The sequence below is a fragment of the Ochotona curzoniae genome, unplaced genomic scaffold (assembly GCF_017591425.1).
Source record: "Ochotona curzoniae isolate NIBS_2020 unplaced genomic scaffold, NIBS_Ocur_1.0 contig_3520, whole genome shotgun sequence".
Classification (NCBI taxonomy): Eukaryota; Metazoa; Chordata; class Mammalia; order Lagomorpha; family Ochotonidae; genus Ochotona; species Ochotona curzoniae.
Window position 1 is genome coordinate 14,349,576 of NW_024465894.1, and position 21,099 is coordinate 14,370,674.

The window sequence follows — 21,099 nt, forward strand, 5'->3', positions numbered from 1 at the left end:
GTGCTGACAGGTGGCACCTTCTCAGCCTTCGTTCTCCTGCAGGGATGCCTCAGCCAAGCAGAGCAAGAAGTATGCCATGTACTCTCCCTCTCACGGATCCTTCCAATGATACTGCTTAAGGGTGGGATTTCCAGAAGCAGTTTAGGGACATTTTTACAACAGGTCTCTGATCATTCAATAGTTGCTGCCTACTCAACAAGCCTCCTTATTGGCTGGCAGATGTGGAGAGGAGAGAGAAAGGATCTCCCAATCTGGGCTTCCTTCTTGAGAGCCTGAACTCCAACAATCAGTGTTTACGTAGTCTGACATGGGAGCAACTCTTCCCTGGACCCAGATCTCTGGGAGCTCCTGGTGGAGAGGATGTGATGGGCAAGTGATGCTTTTGCTGTGGGAGCCTTCTAAGGGGCAAGGATGCTCAGCCCAGAACCTTGTGGCTTGAAGGACCTGCAGCAAAAGGCCAGTTACAGCCAGCAGCCTGCCCTGATCAGCACACCTGTTCCAGTCTCACAGCCCAGCTGTAATTCTTATTTCTGGAGGTGGGGATGATTGGGTGCTAGCCAGGGGAGCTCCTGAGGAGGAGGAGGAGGAGGTGGAGGTTACTAATAGGGTGTTGTCTGCTTGGCTGGTTTGCATCCCAGCCTTGGATGTTCCTGAGCTTAAGCGTAGGGGAACATCACCTCCAGCCACTGGATGCAGCCAACCAATTACACTGTTGTGGGATTGTAGGGATTTCAGCATCAGCCTCTGGAAGGGTAGTGTGTGTGCACAACCCGTGAGGCTTTTGTATTGATGGGAAGCCGGAAAAAAGACTGAGCACTTTCAGGTCTTTTAAAGAAACTGCCACACACCTTCGTATAGCTTACACATGCTCTATTTCTATTGTAGCGGGAGCCTAGTCCTCTCTTGGTCTGTCTCCTCAAAGCTCCACACTAATGTTCAGTAGCCACGCCCGTGCCTACACTACAAAGCTCTCCCTAACTAGAAATCGCTGCCCCAGAAGCGTTCCCCCAAGTCCCTGGCAGCCCCCTCCCCAAACTCCACCCCCGCAGGCGCTGCCCCTGCTGTGGCGGGGAGGTGTGCACTCAGCAGTTGGGGTTGAGCACGCGGCAGGAGCAGGTGCTGCGGAAGAAGCGGCACTGGCAGGAGGCGCACGGGTCGCAGCAGATGGGCGCTGGTGGCTTGCAGCTGTTGCGGGTGGCCACGCAGGGCGCAGGCATCGGGGGCCGGGGCCTCACCGCCTTCTTCATCGCAGCTTTTTTCTGCAGGGGAAACGGCCGGGCTACCCGAAACGGCCACGCACGCCCACCCGTCTTCATCTTCGCCTCGGAACTCCTACTCCATTGGAGGCTTCCCACTGGACATGCCCACCTTCACAGGGGCAGCTCAGCAAATCCTTGCGGGCTTCCCCAAGTCCAGTTTCCCTGCCTCTATCATCCGAATTTATCTGGTGCTGAGCTGGCCCCTTTCTCTCTCTGGAGGACCCCACTCAGTTCCAAAGTTTTTAACTATTATCGCTGTGGTCCTTTGTTGGCTCCTCAGTCTACCCAATTCACTTCCACCGCGGGGCCAGGTCTTTTCTCCTGCCTTTCTGGCCTCTTACACATGCGCCAGGGCGCCAAAGGAACCTTTTCTTTTTTAAACGATCCTTTTCTAAGACCTATGGTTGTATCCTTCCATACCCCACCCACAATCTTTTTGCATTTGAAACATAAACTTTCTTTGGCCTTAGGGACCCGTGACTTGGCCCCTGGCCACTTCTCCCACTTGCCTCCTGGTGGCCCCGCTGGCCTTTTGGTGTTCCAGCAAGAGTTCCTGCTGTTGCAAGCCTGGGGACAGTCCTTGCTGGGTGTCCCGCGTGAACAGCTACAAGCCCTCTCTGTTACTGAGACCTTGAAGTGTGTTTAGTGCCACGGAGAAACCGAATCTTAAGTTTTATTTACTTTTGGGTTTAAGTTTAAAATTTAAAGCCGAAGCAGTGTGAAAATCTTTTCCCACTTAACACAAATTTATTGCTTGGTGAAGACTGCATTTTACTTTGTTGAAAATTTAGCATTGACATTGAGATGTGTTGTGTCAATTACATATGCTGTATTTCAGACTTAGCATAAAAATATTCCAATAACTTAAACTTGATTACATATTGATTTGCTGATTTGGGGGATAAATGGATAAATAAAATACTAAACTTAACTGCATTTTTTTTCTTTTTAAAAATGTGGCTGCTTGGAAATTAAGAATTGTAGCTCTCCGTGTATTTCTACTGAACATTACTGAGATTTTTAGCTTTCAAAAGCTGCTGCTTTTAGAAAAGTATTTCCTACCCATTTGCCACTTCTCTCTCCCTCATGACCACATTTTGATTTCTTCACAGCGTTTATCATCAGAATTTATTTTAGCTATTCACCTGCTATCTCCACAGGAATAACTCCAAAAGCAAGGATCTCTTTCTCGTTCATTGCTACATTCCCAATGTGTAGCATGCAAATATATTTGTCATTCTATGAGGGTGCTTCGAAAAGTTCATGGAAAAATGGAACTGAAAGGAAAGACATTTTGGAACTTCATGTGTTGATATTTTTCATGATATATATTGTCCATATATGAGACTTTCTTTTGGCAACAGTATAAACTCATATTTTAAATTCTACTTTTCTGTGAACTTTTTAAAGCACCCTTCCTCTTCTTACCTGTTAGTCATTCGATCTGCTTGTTCACTTGAGAGCCAGCTAAACCAGCCCAGAGAAGAGCAGGGACTTTGTCCAGCTCAGGTCCTACCTCCCAGTACCTGGTCCTGTACTCATGGCTCTGGCTGCAGTTGATCTGGCAAACAAAGTCACACTAAAGCAGGAATCATGTATGTGTCTCCATAATGCGTCCATCCACAGGGCTTGTTAAGGTGTGGAAGCCTGAATTACCACGGTGTGAGTTTAGGTGATATGCCAACACCCTCTGATTCTTTTATGTGAAGAAAGAATTCTTATTTGGATCTCTTTCAGTGTAAAGGTTCAGCTGGGTGCCAGGGTGTCCTGAATGGCCTCTCGGGCACTGATTCACCTTTGCCGCAGAGAGCAGGCCTCTGCCTCAGGCAATACCATCCAGCAGAACTCACTGTTTTATTTTCACCTTATTTATTTCTAAAGCTATCTTCTCTTTATGGCAAGGAATAATGGTTTCCTATCATAGTAATGAATATAGTTAAAAATTTTGATTTAAATGCCAGCTGCAGACAATGGCAAAAAAAAAAAAACTGTGCAAATGGTTCCGAAATGACTGATTTTTTTTGGAAATACTGCATTCATCCAAGGAAAGAGTGATAGTGAAATTTCAGCAAGCGGCTAGTTAGTCTGGGAAGCTGCTCTTTCAGCACGTAAGCTACGTTCATGTGTGTCAGTTCCCTGGGCTTCTGTGGGCAGATCTGCCTCAGAAAGCCTGCAGGTAACTCTCCCTTTGGACAAAATCTCTTCATTTTCAGCCAGAGTTTCTGAGCCCTGTCCTTTTAAATACGGTCCCACTCTCACAGAGAACTCCCGGGGCCTACCTTGGAAGATTTCTTCTTTTCCGCTTCCTTTCTGCTGATGATTTTAGATTTCTTGTTCAGCGCTTCAAAGAGAGACAGGAGGAACAAAACCAGATGTTTCTAGAGGCTCTGGGTTGCAGCAAAGTGGGAGGAGCAGAGGGGGCCCCAGGAAGCTTCAGGATAGGGGAGAAAAGGAGGGACTGCCTGGGTTAATCACATGTTGGGGCTCAGGCCAGCAGGTTCTTGTGAGCTGGCTGCTGACCTGGAGTCAGAGACTGACAGCACAGTGTCTCCTGAGGGAAGGCACAGGCCCCAAGGAGGTCCTGGCGTCTGCCTGTGGCATCCCTGAGGGGCCTTGTCCCTTTACCTGGTTGGCCCTGGGCTATTCAGAACTACTCAAAGATCTCCTTTCGTGTTGGGTCTGTCAGGTGCAAAAAAAATAAAAATAAAAAAATAAGTAAATAAATTGTGGTATACTGCAAATGAACTCAGGGTTTTACACATTATGTCCCTGTGCTTCCATACTTCTATTTTCTACTTCTCAGAACTTGGAGCAAGGCAGACCTGATTTGAATCCTTGATCGTGCCATGTAACCTTCATGTGGCCTCAGGTAACCCACTTAACCTGTTACTCAGTTTTCTCGCCTGTAAAAGCATCTGTAACACTCACCTTGTGGGACTGTCTTGAGGATAATCAAGTTTGCTTATGAAGCCAAATGTCTAGCATATTGAAGCTAATCACTGCAGTTAGTCCCAATATTATCCAGAATAGCCTCTTTTCCTGCTAGGGGCAAGGCGGCAAAGGATACTACACTTTTAAGCTTAGGTTCCAGATGTAAGCACCTGGTTTGAATTTTGGCTCTGCCAATTAGGACCTGTGTGATATTGTGCTAGTTAATTTTCTCAGCCCTCAATTTCCTCAACTGTGAGATATGAATAAACATAATAACTCACAGTATTTCTATTACTGTCAGGTAAAGTCAAAGCAGATCTCCAGGGCCAGGCTCTAATGCTCCACATGTTTTCCCTGGAGCAGTCATTTTCAACCCTGACAGGGCAGGACTGGCTTGTCTCAGACTTGGTTATTCTGCAGCAATGAGGAAGCATTTCCTAAAATTTATTATCCTTGGTAGGAGTTTTGTGGTTCAACAAATTTCAGAAATGTTAAGTTGCACACAAAGTTCATCTCAGCTTAGAGGCTAAACCACGTACTAGATTGGTGGCATGCAGCTTTCCCACACCAAAGGAGTCAAGGGATAATTTGTTCCCCCATGATTATTTCAAGAATGACATTGGGCAGTGGGTCCTGGTAGCAGCTTGGGGAGCAGGCTTGATGCCCTGCAGCCCCTTCTCAAGGGCTGGGTCACAGGTCAGCATACTTACCCACGATAGAGACAGAAGGGAAATCCAGTAAGTTCATGGAGGAGTTGCACCTCAGACTTTGGTCATCTCTGGGTTTCTCCTCAAGTGCCAGGTGGCTGCAGACAGTGAGAAAGCACAGGAAGACGAGCAGGGTGGCCAGGAGCAGACGAGTGACATTCATCCTGAGAAGCCTGAGTGGGACAGAGAAAGTGGCAGGTGGGACAGGGTGGTAGGAAGAGGATGTGCCTTCCTGCTTTCCGTTTCTTGGGGCTGGAGCTCTGATCTGTCCTTCAGGAGTCCCAGTGCAGGAAAAGCAAAGCTTAGAAGAAAAAGGAGATTTATAAAGGGAGAAAAAAAAAACCCAAAAAACAAAGAAAGAGAGACAGAGAACAAGAGAGAAAGACAAGGAAGGAAGGGAGATTGAAGCAAAGAGAAAAGAAATGCTTTGCATTGGTCTTTGCTGACCAGGGGGTGAGTATTGACTGTTTCTTAGCTGCCTTTTTTTTTTTTAAGATTTATTTATTTTAAAAGAGTTATGAAGAGAGGGAAACACAGAATTTTTGTCTACTGGTTCTCTCTCCAGATGTCTGCAATGGCTAGCGCTGGGACAGGCTGAAGCCAGGAGCCAGAAGCTGCTTCCAGTTCCTACATGGGTGGCAGGGGCCCAAGTGCTTGTGCCATATTCTACTGCTTTTTCTGGACTATTAGCAGAGAGCTGGATTGTAAGTAGAACATCCAGGACATCCCGTATGGGATACTGATATCAAAGGCAGCAGCTTTACCCATTATGTCACAATGCTGCCCCATGTTTGTCTGTTTTAAAGTGAGTAGCCCCAGGAGCCCTAAGGCCTGGGAAACATTGCTTGAAGAGCTCCCTAGCTGTGCTTCACACTGGCAGAGATTTCACTAAGGTACAGAGAAGAAGGCTAAATGAAGACTGGCTGAGAAGGATGCAGATTAGCAAACAGTTTGTGTGACATGAGTCAGATTCCTATGGCTGGAAGGAACGAATGCAGCTATGGTTTGTGTCATGAGCCTGGGCCTGTGGATAGGTTGACATGAATTGCTGTATTTATGAGCTGGCTTTTTATGGATGCAGGCAGATCGCAGGCTGGATTTCTGTCTGCATGCCTGTGTGTGGCTCGTAGCTTCAGTAGCATCTGAGTATGAGATCCCATTCATCACTCTTCATTTTTCCATTTTCTCTCTGGGACAAGGTTCCCTGAACTCTGCCCATAAGACACAATGAGAGAAGAAAAAAGAGTCTGTTTGGGCTGGTCCTGACTATTGCTGGGCTCCTGCTATAGCAACCTGGCTAATTTCTCATAACCCTCAGCTTGGCTAAAGAAAAATATCCTGTGATTCTGTTAAATGCAGGAAGAGGAGGACCCAAAAGTTTTCTCTCACCTTCATTCCAAATTTCTTTTCATTAAAAAAAAATTGAGAGGCAAAGTTATACAGAGAGAGAAAGAGTAAGTGAGAGAGCTTTTCCATTTGCTGGTTCACTCATTAAATGGCTGTAATAGCTGTGGCTGGACCAGGCTAAACTCAGGAGCTGGGAGCTTCATCTGGGTCTCCCAAGTGTGTACATAGACCCAAGGACCTGGACCTTCCTCCAGTGCCTTCCCAGATGCATTTGCAGAGAGCTAGGTTGGAAGTGGAGCAGCTGGAAGGCACCAATATAGGTTGATGGTGTTGTAAGCAATTGCCTTACCTGTTATACCACAGTGCTATCCCATTCTAAATTTCTCTTAATTGGAGGGGTTAGTCTTGCCCCTTTGAACTCCATCCTTAGCACTAATGTCAGATCTGATTTCTTCAGTTTTTCTCATCATTGTGCATTTGATATCATAAATTAGCCACCAGTTTTCTTTTTCAAAGCCAAGTAAGCCTGGTGCTTACCAGACTGGGTAGGAGTCAAAACCAATGTATTCTTTTTTTTTTTTTTTTGACCAATGGGTTCTAGCATTGGCTGAAGTATTAGTAAGATACATGACTTTGGACAAATCCATTCTTTTTGTCAGAATTTAAGTTCTCCCTTTTTGATATAAAGCAAGAAAATGGGCTTAATCAGTAGTATATATTCATTTAGCAAGGGAACTCTTTCTTGAAAATCACTGATGGGGTATGGGGTGGACAAACATTTAATCTAGTGGTGAATCTGCTCATGTGTTGGGGGCCAGCCTTGTGGCATAGCTGGTAAAACTGCTCCCTGCATTGCCGGTCTCCCATTTAGGCTTTGCTTCCAGTCCTAGTAATTCTACTTCCAACCCAGGTCCCTGCTAATGGTCTGGGAAAAGCAATAGAGGATGACTCAAGGTGGGCCCCTGCTACTCATGTGGGAGACCCAGACAATGTTCCTGACTGGCGTGGCTCAGCTCAGCTCTATCTATTGCAGCCATTTGAGGAATGAACCATCAGATGGAGGGTCAATCTTATTTTCTCCCTGTACCTTTCTCTCTACAACTCAAACTTCATAGATAGATAGATAGATAGATAGATAGATAGATAGATAGATAGATAGATAGATAGATAAATGCTGTGTGCTTAGCTTGACTCCATCCTGGTTGCTGTGGGTATCTGTGGAAGTGAACCAAAGGATGGTCTCTGTCTTTGTCTCTGTTTCTCAAATTAAAAAAACAAAATAAAACAAAACAAAAAACTTGCTGTGTAGATGTGATGGCACAGAAAGCTAATCTTCTGCTGTACCAGCATCCCACATGGGCACCAGTTCGTGTTCTGGTTGTTCCACTTTTGATCTTAAGGCCTGGGAAATCAGAGGAGGATGGCTCAAGGCCTTAGCACCCAGTGCTAGCATGGGAGACCTCCTGGATCCCAGCTTTAAATTAGCTCAGCTCTAGCCACTGTGGCTGTTTGGGTGGAAGATCTTTCTGTGTTTCCTTTTCTCTGTAAAATCTGCCTTTCAAAATATATATATATATATTTTTAAACTGGCCTATTCCTAGATTCACCCATTCACAAAATCATACACATTATTTTGCACAGGCAGGTGCATAACCCAGTTCTACTTTATTCTTTGTCCAGGGCGCATCTTTCCCAGTGAAGAAATCTTGGCCTCCATCTCTCTTTTTTTCCCTCCCCTGATTTTTCTATTCTATCACTCACCAAGTTTTACTTTATGTTCCCTTCAAATTATCTCATATTTTCCATTTGCTCTTCATCTAAGTCCTTCATTTCAAGGGAACAAGATTTGCACTGACTCCTTCTCTCTGCTTTTGTTCTTACTTCTCTAGCTTCATTTACTGTTTCAATTAGCCCTCATCACATCTTCCTTTTCCTCCAGGGCTTGGCTCAAATGCCAGCAACAGAACATTTTTTTCTGTCAGCACCAGACCAGCACAAATAGCTCTTCCAGCTCTTAAACTGAATGCCCTATTGTTTGGGATATCATTGTTCTGTAATTGTCTGTGTGGGTTGTTCTCATCAGTTAGATTGAGGGTCTTTGTTTAAAGGAGGTGAGACAGGACAGTTTAAAAAACACAGGCTCGCAGGCAGACAGATGTGGCTTCACTTCTCACAGCTTATGAGAGGGCAAATCCTTCAACCACTCTGGGCCTCAGCGTCTTCATCTGTGAAAAGGGACATCATTAAACCTGCCAGACAAGGTGTTTTGGGAATTAGAACAGGGTCAGGATTCAGTGAAGAGCAAATATTAATTAAATAGATTATGATTTACATATGTTTATACAAGTTACGTCCTGTAATTTTATATTTTCTAACTTTTAAGTTCTTAGAGTTTTTATTTTAATACTAGTCCATAATGGAAGGTTCTCCTAACTTTGAGTTTCAGATGAGGGTAGGGGCTGGAGAGTAGATATAAAAAAAAACATTGTTCTGATCAGGTTGAGATCTGGTGGAACAGGTTAGGAATTGGCCAGGCTGCTCTAAGTGGAGCCCATTTGTTACACTGCATCCTCAGAAAGCTGACCGAATTCTGTGAGCCAGTTTCCTCATATGCAAAGAGGGTAGAAATCTTCGTGTTTGTCTGAGTCGGCTATTGAAAACATGGAAGGAATGTCTGAACAGAGCTTTGTCTGATATTCACTATTACAGTGGTTTCCTGAAGCTGAAGCTCCTTCCTGTTCTGCTCTCTTGGCCCTCTTTCTTGCTGGATATTTCTTCTAACTAATCCTAGAATCCTATCTGCACAGTGAGTGATAGTATCCTCTTTTCCTCTTGACTTTTTTTATTCACTTATTTTTATTGGAAAGGCAGGTTTACAAGGACAGACAGAAAGATCTTCCATCTGCTGCTTTACTCCCCAAATGGCTGCCACAGTCAGAGCTGAGCCAATCTGAAGCCACAGAGCATCTTCTGGGTCTCTCACAGGAGTGAAGGGTCCCATGGCTTTGGGCCATCCATCCTTTACTGCTTTCCCAGGCCTACAAGCAGGGAGCTGAATGGGAAGTGGGGCAGCTGGGACATGAACCAGTACCCATATGGGATGCTCATGCTTGCATGGTGAGGATCAGCCAATTAAGCCACTGTGCTCAATTGGGCCTTCCTCTTGACTAACATCCCCACAGCCCTGCATGTCTCTGAGGCCCCTTAGCCCTGATTCTCTTGAATGGCTTCAGATTCCCTATGTGTACCCAGAATTCCTGCCACAGGGCCAAGAGCCTATGGTCAGCTCCCAGCCATTGTTAAAACTGTCCATGCTTGTTTGCTTTCCTCCTTATTTCAGACCCCAGAGTTTCTTAGACTCTAACTCTCTGTCCAGTTGAAAGGCTGTTCTCACTTGTTCTTCTCATGAAACTGATAACTGTATTGATTCTCACTCCCTTGTTTCTTAAGTCCATCCCAATCTTTGCAGTCCTTGCTCTCCCTAGGTGCATTTTTCTATCTGAGCTTCCATAACAACCAAATCACTACTTCTGCTTGACTTTAGGACGTATAACTAGGATAAATTCCTTTTATATTCCATTTTTCATGAATTGATTTACTCTTTCATATATATTCATATTCATATACACATACCCATATACTTTCATCTATCCACAAATAGTTGCTAAATGCCCACTGAAAACCAGCACTATGTTCTTGGGTTGCATTTATGAACCAGACAGACCTAGTACCTATCCTTACGGAACTGACATCTTATCAGGGAAGACTGACAGCTGAGCGAGTAATTACGACAAAGCTAGGGGAGACCCAACCAGTGTAGGGGCTAAGGACAGATGTAAGTCAAGGACAGATGGGGTAGATTGCAGTTAGCGATGGTTGGAGAACAGGTGGTACTGGGGAAGACGCTAACAATGATAGGTAAGGAGCTCAGAGAGAAAATGAGGATGATGTCCTTGAAAACTACATGAAGCTCAGTAGGGTTGACAAACAGTTATAAAGGGAGATGGTAGCAGGGATATATTGTGATGGGACCTGCAAGCCATGGTAAGGAGAATGGGCTATCTTCAGGTCAATGGAAAACAATAGAAGATTGTTTGAGTAGGGGTAGGGACTTATTCATATTTTTGTCAGACTATCTCTCTAGTGCTAAATGGAGATGCAGGGAGCAAGAGTGAGAAAAAGGAAAACCAACTGAGAGGCTGCCACAAGATTCCAAGCAATATTCTTTTTTAAGGTTCATTTTGATTTCAAATGAAACACCAACTCTAGGGGCCTGGTGCGATGGTTCAGTGGCTAGAACCTCTCTTGTCCGTGCCTAGATCCCATATGGGCACCAGTTCATGTCCTCATGCTCCACTTCCTTTCCAGCTCCCTGCTTGTGGCCTGGGAAAACATTTGAGGATGGCCCAAGCCCTGGGACACTTCATCCATGTGGGAGACCCAGAAGATGATTCTGGCTCCTACCTTTGGATCAGCTGAGCTCTGTCTGTTGTATCCACTTAAAGAGTGAAGCAGCAGGCAGGAAATCTTTCTCTCTGTATCTCTGCCTTGCCAATAAAAATAAATAAAAGCTTAAAAAATAAACAAACAAAAAAACACCAACTCCACAGCTCAGAAAGACACCAGGGTCCTCCTCAACCTGCCTGCTTTCTAGTATCCTTTCCGGCTCTTTTCTTCATTCATTCCTATTTGCATTCGGCAGAACTTAGGCTAGAACCAGACTGACTCATCGGGTATGGGAAGCGCAGTTGAGCTTGGCCGCTTCCTGTTCTACAAGTGAGGCTTCCTAAGCCTGACCACAGAACATGTATGTACTTACGTAATGTTCTTATGTAATGTACTTATGTAATGAGGCTGAATGTGTAGATCTTCATGACTGTTATACTTCTTTGTCTTTCCCACATTTCAAGTAGCATTTGTTTGTGAGGTAAGAACAGTTTTTACATTATTTTAACTTAAGAAAAAAATAGATTATGACAGAGCTCCCATTCACTGGTCCACTCCTCAAATGCTGCCAATGGCCAGCGTGAGCTGCCCAGGACTATAATTGGGGGGTCAAAAACTCAATCCAGGTTTCCCACATGAGTGGCTGGGACCCAATTATTGGAGTTGTCCTTTGCTGTCTCCCAGGGTCTGCACTGCTGGGAAGCCAGACAGGAACTAGAGCTGCAAATAGAATCCTGTCATTTCATTATGGGACATGGGCATTTTAACTGCTAAAGACCCATTTCAGTTTCTTCATTTTTAAAGGGTTGTAATAAAAAAAAATCCAACAAAGACATATGTGACTTAAAGCATAAAGTATTTTTCTCTAGCGTTTTACAAAAAAAATTTTTCTAATCCTTGTGTAAGTTTTTTTTTTTTGATTTTTGATTTTTTGTTTTGTGTAAATTGTTAATATCATGAAGGACTTGACCAAGCACACACATTGTATTTGCTCTGTCACTATCTAACGGATGGAATAATTGCCTTTTTGGGTAAAGATGTTAGTGTTCCTTATTAATGTGACTTTGGAAAGATAACTTCTGCCATTACCAATCGATAATATTTCTCATTAATTTATCAGATTTCAGATTAAACACAACTGAGTACTAGACAAGATTCAGGACTGTTAGATTTTGATTGTTAAATGTACAGAAAATGTCTGCATCATGAATAGTTAATCATAATGTTTGAAACTTTCTATTATACCATGCTTTCCAGAATTAATAAAGGCTCAATCCTGCAATAGAATATATTTATTAATAATTCATTTAAATGATAAAATCCTAGAATACAAATAAAATATAATTATTGGAAAATATATTTTAAATAAAATTAAATATGTACTTTAAATATTATTACATACCTAATGATGTCTTCCAAAAGCTGTTTTGTATTTAATTTTAGCTTTTGTAAAAGGGTTTATTTACTTTTATTGGAAAGAGAGATACACCGAGAGGAGGAAAGACAGAGAGGAAAATCTGCTGTCTGATGATTCACTCCCCAAGTGGCCGCTATAGCCAGAACTGTGCCAATCCAAAGTCAGGTGCCAGGAGCCTCTTCTGGGTCTCTAGCATGGGTGCAGGGTCCCAAGACTATGGGCCATCCTTGACTGTTTTCCCAGGCTACAAGCAGGGAGCTGGGTGGGAATGGGGCTGCCGGGATTAGAACTGATGCCCATATGGAATCCTAATGTGTGCAAGGTGAGGACTTTAGCTGCTAGGCTACTGCGTTGGGCCCAATTTTAGCTTTTTGATTGTTGTTCAAAAGATTATCTTTCAGAAAGCAGAACTTCAGTGTCAATGATATTAGCTAAAAGGACTAATCAGAAATAAATTGTCTTAAAAATGAAATGATTGGGAAATCTGAGTTAGCAAAGCAAGTACAAGAATTTGCGGAAAGTTAACTGAGGCCCATGGATAAATCCCATGGGATGAATTGATTGGGAGAGAGTTGAATCAACACACACATTCAATACCACAAATCCATGGGGAATTGGGACAGCTAATGACTTGCAGGTATAGAATGATGTTCATGGGACTGGACATCTGTAGGGTTGGCTAAAGACTGCCATCATCGCTTACTTTGAAAATATGATAAAGTAGGAAGATCACAGGAGTCACAAAAACACTCATCACTGAGCCATGAACAGGGAGGAATTTTCGCCAGGTCAAATTTCCAGACTAACTCAAGACAGATAGTGAATTCCAGGGTTTAACCACCCTTGTCCCTCTGGGGGGAAAAAAAAAAGGTCTCCTTGTAGAACGATCAAATTGGACTGAGTCTGGAAAGATGAACTGTCAGTGAAATTTATCTTATTTGGCTATTGAGAGGCCTAAGATTCAGTATCTTTATACCAGTTTGGATCTAGGTTGGGGAAAGATATGCTTATACTGGCTATAATACCTAGTTTTCTTAGTGTCCTTGGTGTCACATGTCTATTAGAATTCAGAAACTTTGTTGGTTTTAGAGAAAACAACATATCTATCAAATCACATTTTAAGAGGCCTGTGAGTATACTACAATACAAATATTGATGCAAAAGGGTGTGTATACTCATAATAAACAGCATAAAGATTATGATTTCATTTTGTATCAATTCAGGACAGGTATTGTTACCAGATGACTTCAGCTAGGGTCAGATTTTGCTGTAAAATGAGTTATCAAAGGAAAGGGTGAAACTTACAGGTTTTAGTTCTAGTTCTAGATTTTGCAATCACAGATAAAGGTTTACATACAAACCCTCGCTATTGTTTTTTAAAATAATTTTTATTTTTGATGATTTTTTTACATAGTTGATTAGGGTGACTAGGGTCAAGGGCTACAGGAAGGTGGGTGAGATCACCACTTCCACATTCTCTTTTTTTTTCCCTCCTGTATCTGGGGGAAGGGAGGGGACAAGGAGAAAAACGCCACCCAGCCTCCCAAACGCCTCTGCACCCTGGGATGGAGGACAGACACGTGACACTACCCCAGTGTCCCCGGTGTGGGGCATGCTCTGAGGGTCCTGCTTATGTTTCAATGGTTTCAGTAGTTCCACAAGTTCTGAATTGCTGCCAATCTTGTCACTCCAAGCACGATGACATCTCTCCAGAATCCACTGGTTGACACAGTCCACCTTAGAATCTCTGCCCAGGTATTCACTGCCAATTCTTGGCTGGGATAGATGATCAATTTGTTCTGCCCTCTGTCGTCTGTTGTAGTACCAGGTGTCTTCTGCAGAACTCCAACATACTGCCATATCCTCCATGTGCATCTGGATATGCTGTCCATTGCTCAGTTGAAGCCACTGAGTTAGGCCCAACTTTGACACATGCACTCCATGGTCAGACCATGGAATTTCCTCCACTGTTGGGGTTTTGAGTCCAGCAATTCAACTGGGGAGATTCTCACCAAAACTTCATCTGAGGTGATCCTAGACCTGATTCTTGCGTGTGCTTGCCAATAAAGGGTCCAACACAGTCCGTTGCCCCAATCAACTTATGCAGATGCTATTGGCTGCAATTGCTGGGTCAGTTCTGTTTCCAGCCCTGTCTTTTACATGAACAATGGAAGTTGCAGCTTAGCCTGATCCTGCCCACTGCATACTCTGCCCCCATGCAAACCAGTGGGAGCTGCACCCTAGTTGGAGCAACCCGCAATAACCCTCCTCAGATCCGCCTGCTGCCTGGCTCCCGTGCTTGCCAATATATACAGCAGACTGGGCCAGTCTGTCCCACATCCCATTCAGCTCTCATACATGTCAATGGGCATTGAAGCCTAGTTCAACCCAACCAGCCCCATTATCCAGCCCATACACCTGCCGGCGGGTACCACTCTCAGTCTAGTCATGCCAGACTCTCACTACTATTACCATGCAACAGGGACACACACTTGCTGTTAACACAGGATAGAACGATGACACTGATGACTACCTACGCAATTGTGTTCCTCAAGGGTAATTTGACTTTCCATTCTGCAGTGGTGAAAATTGTTCTTTGATCTGTGAAATCACTGATGACAACTCTTCCTCTTAAAGTCATCTGCTTTAAGTTACTACTTGGGACTTAACATGAGTTTCTTTACAGCATGGTGGGTATAAAGGAGCCAGAAAGGAGAGTCAAATTATGTGGATGAACCATGCTACACAAATGGCTGTGTGACCTTGGGTCTGTCTGGGCATCACGGCTCTCATCTCATCTCTAAAATAAGGGGATAAGACCAGATTAATGCACAGTATAAGGAAAAGTGTGGAAATCTGCAGTTTTGTTTAATAAGTGAAAGAGTCTAAAATGACACGGATCCTGTCTTAGTTCATTCAAACTATTAAAGCAAAATACCACAGACTGGCTGGCTTGTGAATGCCAGACATGTGCTTTTCATCATTCTGGAGTGGATAGTGTAAGCTGAAAATAGGGGCACAGTTGACACCTCATGAGAGCCAACGTCTGCACCGAGAGCCATCTTCTCATTCTAACCTCACAGTACAGAAAGGGTCTCCCTTGGGCCCCTTTTATAAGGTAATTCATCCCATACATGATCCTAGTGACCTCTCAGAGGTCCCATCTCCTCATAGTGTCACTCTGGGAGTGAAGATTTCAATACATGAATTGAGGAGGGCCTAAGCATTCAGATACTAGCAAGTCCCTAATTTTTGATTCTTGCCTCCTGGTCATTGTTCCTCTGGGGGAAGTTACATAAAGAAAGATTTTATAAAGGTTACTTACTTTGTATCCTTAAAAGGTTTACAAATGCATGAATATGGTGAGTCCTACTAAGTCCCAGAAAAGAAGGCATGGAACATAACAGACAAATGCAATTGGCTTTTGGGCCCTGGAATCTTGCTGCTATGTGAATATGAACTCGTGTGTGTGCATGTTCATGCATGCATGCTAATATGCAAGGACACTGATAGAAGGATTACAGGAGGCAGCAGTGTCCAGGTCATCTGTGAAACTGTACATTTAGTGTATACTCCAAGGGCATTCTCTTGGCTATAGCACTTCAGGTAGCTTAACTTTTTAACTCTGTAGGGTTAGAACCTTGCTCACTTCCCAAAGCAAAAGGAAGGATTACAGTCTCTCAGTGACAACAGTAGAGTCTTCTTGAAGGTAGTGAACTGTGTCAGTTGTTGACCATATCAGGAACTAATAAAGCACACCTCTGACTTCCTGTCCTGGTCTCTGCTGGTAGCACCAGTGATGGCAGCCAGAGTGTCTGGACAATGTGAAATCTGGCATTGAAGGGGAGGTAACCAGTGCAGTTGCTTGTAATAGTAACAGCTCTTCCACCAGCCTTACCCAGCACCAACAGTCATGGATCTGGAGGTCTGAGTGAAACTCATCTCTGTGGAGAAGAGTAGACAAAAACCAAGAGGTGTTCAGTTGGAGCCCAACAGGGTGAGGCAGCTGCATGGTGCATCAGAGTCACCAGGTTAATGGGGATGGAGGCAGGCTCTCCTCTCAGTAGTCTTTTGGGACAAAGAAAATATTTCAAAAGAAAGGGAAAAATAACAGCAAGAAGGAATTCTTAACCTTGAGATTGACTAAAATATTCTGCACATGTGTACTTTTTCAGGAAAGGGGTTTCATAGCTTTCTTTTAATCCACAGGGGAGACTCTGAGCCCTAAGAAGCTCAGGAACCACTCAGCTTCTAAGAACTAGAATGGAAATATCTTTTTGTATGTTGTATTCCTGCAACCCAAACAGGGCTCGTCTGGAATCACAGACAAGTAAGGGGAGAGGGGATTTCCTGATTTGCTTTTCAGTTTATTTCTAGAGTAGATCAAGTATTCTGTTGGAAGAGGCATATCATTTTAGTCTGATGCAGTTTTAGAATTTAACACTGAAGCACAGTGAAGAATATAAACAGTGTAACCCCATTTGGTGAACAGACATGAAAATGTATATACTAATGTAACAAAAAAGTCTGGAAGGACACATCTTATAAATTTAGTACTGATTACTCCTTGGGAGTGGCACTGGGGATGGAGAAAGTGGCTTTTTTTTTTTTTTTTTGCTTTATGTAGTTCAATATGTGAGTTTTTTTTTTTTTAAGTAAAAGTGACATTACTTTGTAATTAAAAAAATATTAAGGATGAGAGAAATAAAACACTGGATGCTATTTGATATAGTCTCAGAGGAGTTAAAGAACCTGGACGGAGAGTCACCCTTGATTTCTGACAATGAGGTTAGGGAATTTGTGAAACTGCTTTCCTTTTGTGCCTAATTGAGGGGAAGAGTTTAACCCAAGCACCTATTGTTTTACTGCTTTTCACTAGGACAGGGCTTTCTTAAAGTGTATCTTCCTTTTACTGGGAGATCCTTGACTGCCCTGGAGTGCTCTCACATCATATAACCTTCTGGCTTATCAACAATTGCTTCTGAAATACTAAAACTTGGAAAAGGTAACTCATTATTTTTGTTGGGAATTTAATTCCTTCACCAAAATAGCTGTCCCAAATTCTGAGGGAGAGGAGAACTGTTTCTCATTTAGGGTCATTCAAATTCCCTACACCAGATGTTCAGCAGCTGTCAGGGAACCCCACCCCGCTACACATCTTTCAACCACTTGGGCAGCTCACGTTATACCCAGGGAAAGAGCACTATACGTGGGAGACTGGATGAAGGCTTTCCTGTTCATTAGCGTTCACTTAGGCTCATGATAGATGTTTGTGAGCAAGCATAATTTCTGGGGTAGCATGAGGGTGGTAATATGTCTGATCTACATAGTTTTGTCCTAGAATAATCAATCAATCAACAAGTATTTTTTTTAATGCTCTGGGAAACCTTCCTTGCCAGCCTCCCTCCAAAGGAACTCATTATATTCTTTTCTCCATAAGTACATTGTATTGTAATTATTTGTTCATTTATCTGTCTCTTCTAGACTGAGAATTCATCAAGGGTAGAGTCTGGGATTTATTCAACTCCCTATCACCTTTTTTTCCTCCATCCCCCAGCTCAGTGTCTAGCATCCCTGCTCAGCATAGAACAAGACCTTGGGGAAATGTTTTCTTCAATTACACTGACTTACTATAAGTCCAGTACAGATGAACAACAAAGCCTTCGTGCCAGTAAATGGTTTTCAGTGGTAGAGGGAAGTAACTAAGAAAAAGGGAGGAGAGAAGTGCTGGAGCCAAAACACAAGAGAAATTAAGGTCTTGAGTGGGCTGAGAGAGACAGTGGTAAAACATTATAGAGTTTTGGGTGATCCTGGGAGTTATACTTAAACTAGGATCGCTCTAATTTCCTTAACCTCATCCCAGTTTTGGTCTGCAGCTCTGGAAGGTTGCACACTCACCTCTGAATACCTCTTGCTGGATGCTTCCTGACTCACATGGTTCTTTGTAGTAGGCAGGATATCTTTCTTCTTCAGCCCCTGTTGCCTTTCCCCTTTAAGCAGTTTCCCTGAATTTCCTGTGTTAGATGGTGCCTTTCTTTTATAGCCATCTGGCCAGTGGTGGCCAGATGTGCCTAGCCTAAGCCAATTATTCAGATTCTTCCCACCCTATTTTAATCAGTTATGTTAGCTGGAACTTTTCAAAGATTTATTTATGAATTCATTCATTCATAGGAAGAGTGACACACAGAGAGAGGGAGAGGCAGAGCTATTAATAGATTAATGAACTTATGGGTTGTCACTGATTTAGTCTCCAAATATCTGTAACAGCAAGGGCTGATCCAATTCAAAGCCAGGAGTGAGGAATTCCATCTGAGTCTCCCACAGTGGGTGGCAGGGGCCCAAGTACTTCCATTGTCTTTCCAGACACATTAACTGGAAGCTAGATTAAAAGCAAAGCAGCGAGGACTCAAACTGGCACTCATGTGGGATGCTAGAATTGCAGTGGCTTAACCCATTATACCACAATGCCCACCCAAGTCATGACATTTTTATAGCCTAAACATGATTTTAGAGGCCAGTATTGGGGCACAGTTGGTTCAGCCACTACTTGGGATGCCAGCATCCCAGATGATCCAGTTTCTTTTTTTTTTTTTATTTTTTTTTAAAGATTTACTTATTTTTACTGGAAAGTCAGATATACAAAGAGGAGAGACAGTGAGAAAGATCTTTCGTCGTCCAATGATTCACTCCCCAAGTGAGTGCAATGGTCAATGCTATGCCAATCTGAAGCCAGGATCCAGGAACTTCCTCCAGGTCTCCCACACAGGTGCAGGGTCCCAAGGCTTTGGGTCGTCCTCGACTGCTTTCCCAGGCCACAAGCAGGGAGCTGGATGGGATGTGGAGCTGCCGGGATTAGAACTGGCGCCCACATGGGATCCCAGCACGTTCAAGGTGAAGACTTTAGCTGCTAGGCCACGCCGCCGGGCCCAGAACTCCTTCATTTTTATACACACAGTGTTCCAACAGCAAAAGCTGTCAACTACCAGATTGGTTTAAAATGTACTGGGAAGGTGATGCGTTTGACTAGTCATTGGCCCTTCTTTTCCTGACAAGTCTCCCTTCAAAACTGCAAATGCTCTCACAGAGGCAGTTAGGAATGGCTTTTCACATCTGGGAAGCACATTTCCCAAAGTGGGAAGGGCCCTCTTTCATCAAGGAATAAGCTAATCCTAGCAGTCAGGGCATGGAATGAGTTAGAGACACATCTTCCAGTTGAGATGCTGAATCTGGAGCCTGGAGAGTATGGACAAAAGCTGACAAGGGAAGTGGAGATCTCTCTTATAGTTGGTGGGGTTGGGGGCAGCAGGATGGTAAAGAAGAGGAGGAAGAAAAGAAAGCTGGTGGATACTAACACAGACCAAACTTTAGTTAAGTTCTTTTGCGTCTTCTCAATCAGGTTTTGAGTTTGGCCCCTAATAGTGTCTTTGGGTATGGAACTCAGTTTTAGGAGAAATTCTGCTAAGTTAGTTTTGTTAAAACCCCCTTTCAAACTGTAATCAGTTTCTTCATTCTCTACCTTTGAAGAATTAGTCTTTGGTCTGCTTTTAGTAGAAATTTCTAACCCTTAACATTTCCCCTTAGCAATTTTTCACTCACTGACCCTCTCACTTTACTCTCTGGCTATAATCCTCCAGTTGCCTTTGCTGTGTTTGCAGTTGAACACAGTCTCTCTCCCTTAGCTCTCTATTATAATAGTCTTCCCAACATTAAAAATTTGGGGGCTGTCTCTATACTCACAAACTGACCTATTGTGTCTACATCAATTGTGACTAATTTAATTCACTTGCCTAACAGACACCAAATCGAGCAACCTTCTAACATGTGCTATAATATTGTAAAATACAGTGAGTCTTTGATTAAAGGGTTGACACTTTCTGCCTCATCCTCCAACCCAGGGAAAGGGGGGTTAAGTCAGGCAGTGGTTTAATAAAGCATGCCTTTGTAATGAAGTCTCCACAAAATCCCAAAAGAATAGGGCTTGGCAGTGAAAAACTGGGCAAACGGAGACTCTAAGATGAACTATGTCAATCAGTGGATTCTTCAACGACCTCATCCTGTTTGGAGGGGCGAGATTGGCAGTAATTCATAACTGTTGAACTGTTAAAACCACTTGAGCAAGAATCTCAGAGCATGCCCACATCAGGGACCTGGGGTGGGTGGGAGACTGGATGGGGCTTCTCCCTTAACATATCCCCCTTTACCTCAGATACATGAAGGAAATAATGTGGAAATAATAGTCTTTCCTGTAGCCCTTGAACCCTTTTACACTAATTAACTATGTAAAGGTTGTCAAAAATATATATAAAAACATAGGGTTTGGAAAGCTTCCAGATAGCTAAACATGTGGAAGTTTGCAGAGGGTGGTGCTTCTGGAGAGGGTATAGAAGCTTCATGCCATTTCCTACATATCTCACTCTATCCATCTCTTCATCTGGTATTTATTTATATCCTTTGCAATATTCCTCATAATAAACTGGTAAATGTAAGTAAGTGCTCCCTTAGTTTCCCACTCGAGCTAATTAACCTAATCCAAAGGTATATATGGGGGAATCTGACTTATACTTGGCTGGTCCGAAGCATATTATAAACAATCCAGGGTCTGCAATTGGTGTCTGAAAGGTTGGTAAACTGTTTTAGGGCATGAGCTCTCAGTCTCCGGGTAGACAGTGTCAGAATTTAGTTGGAGAACATTCAACTGATTCCTGCTGCAGAACTGACTGTATGCTTCATGTGTGGGGAAATCCCTCCACATTTGGTCAGAGAAGTCTTGGGGACTGATTACTGAATAACTGTATATGAGTGCCCCAATAAGGAGTACTGGGTGCTTGTTTTTTCCTATATCCTCAAGTAGTTTAGATCTTACATGGACAACCTACTTTAGGACTTTCCTTCTGAGACCAAGAACCACAGGCCTGGGCTCTGCCTAAGAAGCTCTGAGTCGGAATTGGAGAGAGAAGGCTTGAGGCTATGTTCCTTCTCAAGAGGCAAAAAT

The 21,099-nt window shown here is 43.4% G+C and overlaps 1 protein-coding gene across 1 annotated transcript; it reads right to left on the reverse strand.

Annotated features, from left to right (window-relative positions):
• Positions 1-1,082: 1,082 nt before the first annotated feature.
• LOC121157109 (agouti signaling protein) lies at positions 1,083-5,060 on the reverse strand. Its single transcript, XM_040981123.1, has 3 exons — positions 4,901-5,060; positions 3,539-3,600; positions 1,083-1,259 (listed from the first exon to the last, which is right to left on the reverse strand). Exons 1-3 carry the CDS (start codon positions 5,058-5,060, stop codon positions 1,083-1,085), a joined length of 399 nt encoding a protein of 132 aa, XP_040837057.1.
• Positions 5,061-21,099: the final 16,039 nt, after the last annotated feature.

Bases quoted from the DNA above. Each gene is read 5' to 3' on its own strand.
- LOC121157109 (XM_040981123.1), bottom strand. From the start codon at position 5,060: ATGAATGTCACTCGTCTGCTCCTGGCCACCCTGCTCGTCTTCCTGTGC. The intron at 3,601-4,900 runs GTAAGTATGCTG...CTCTCTTTGAAG, and splicing joins CCCTTCTGTCTCTATCGTGG to CGCTGAACAAGAAATCTAAA. The intron at 1,260-3,538 runs GTAGGCCCCGGG...TTTCCCCTGCAG, and splicing joins AAAAGAAGAAATCTTCCAAG to AAAAAAGCTGCGATGAAGAA.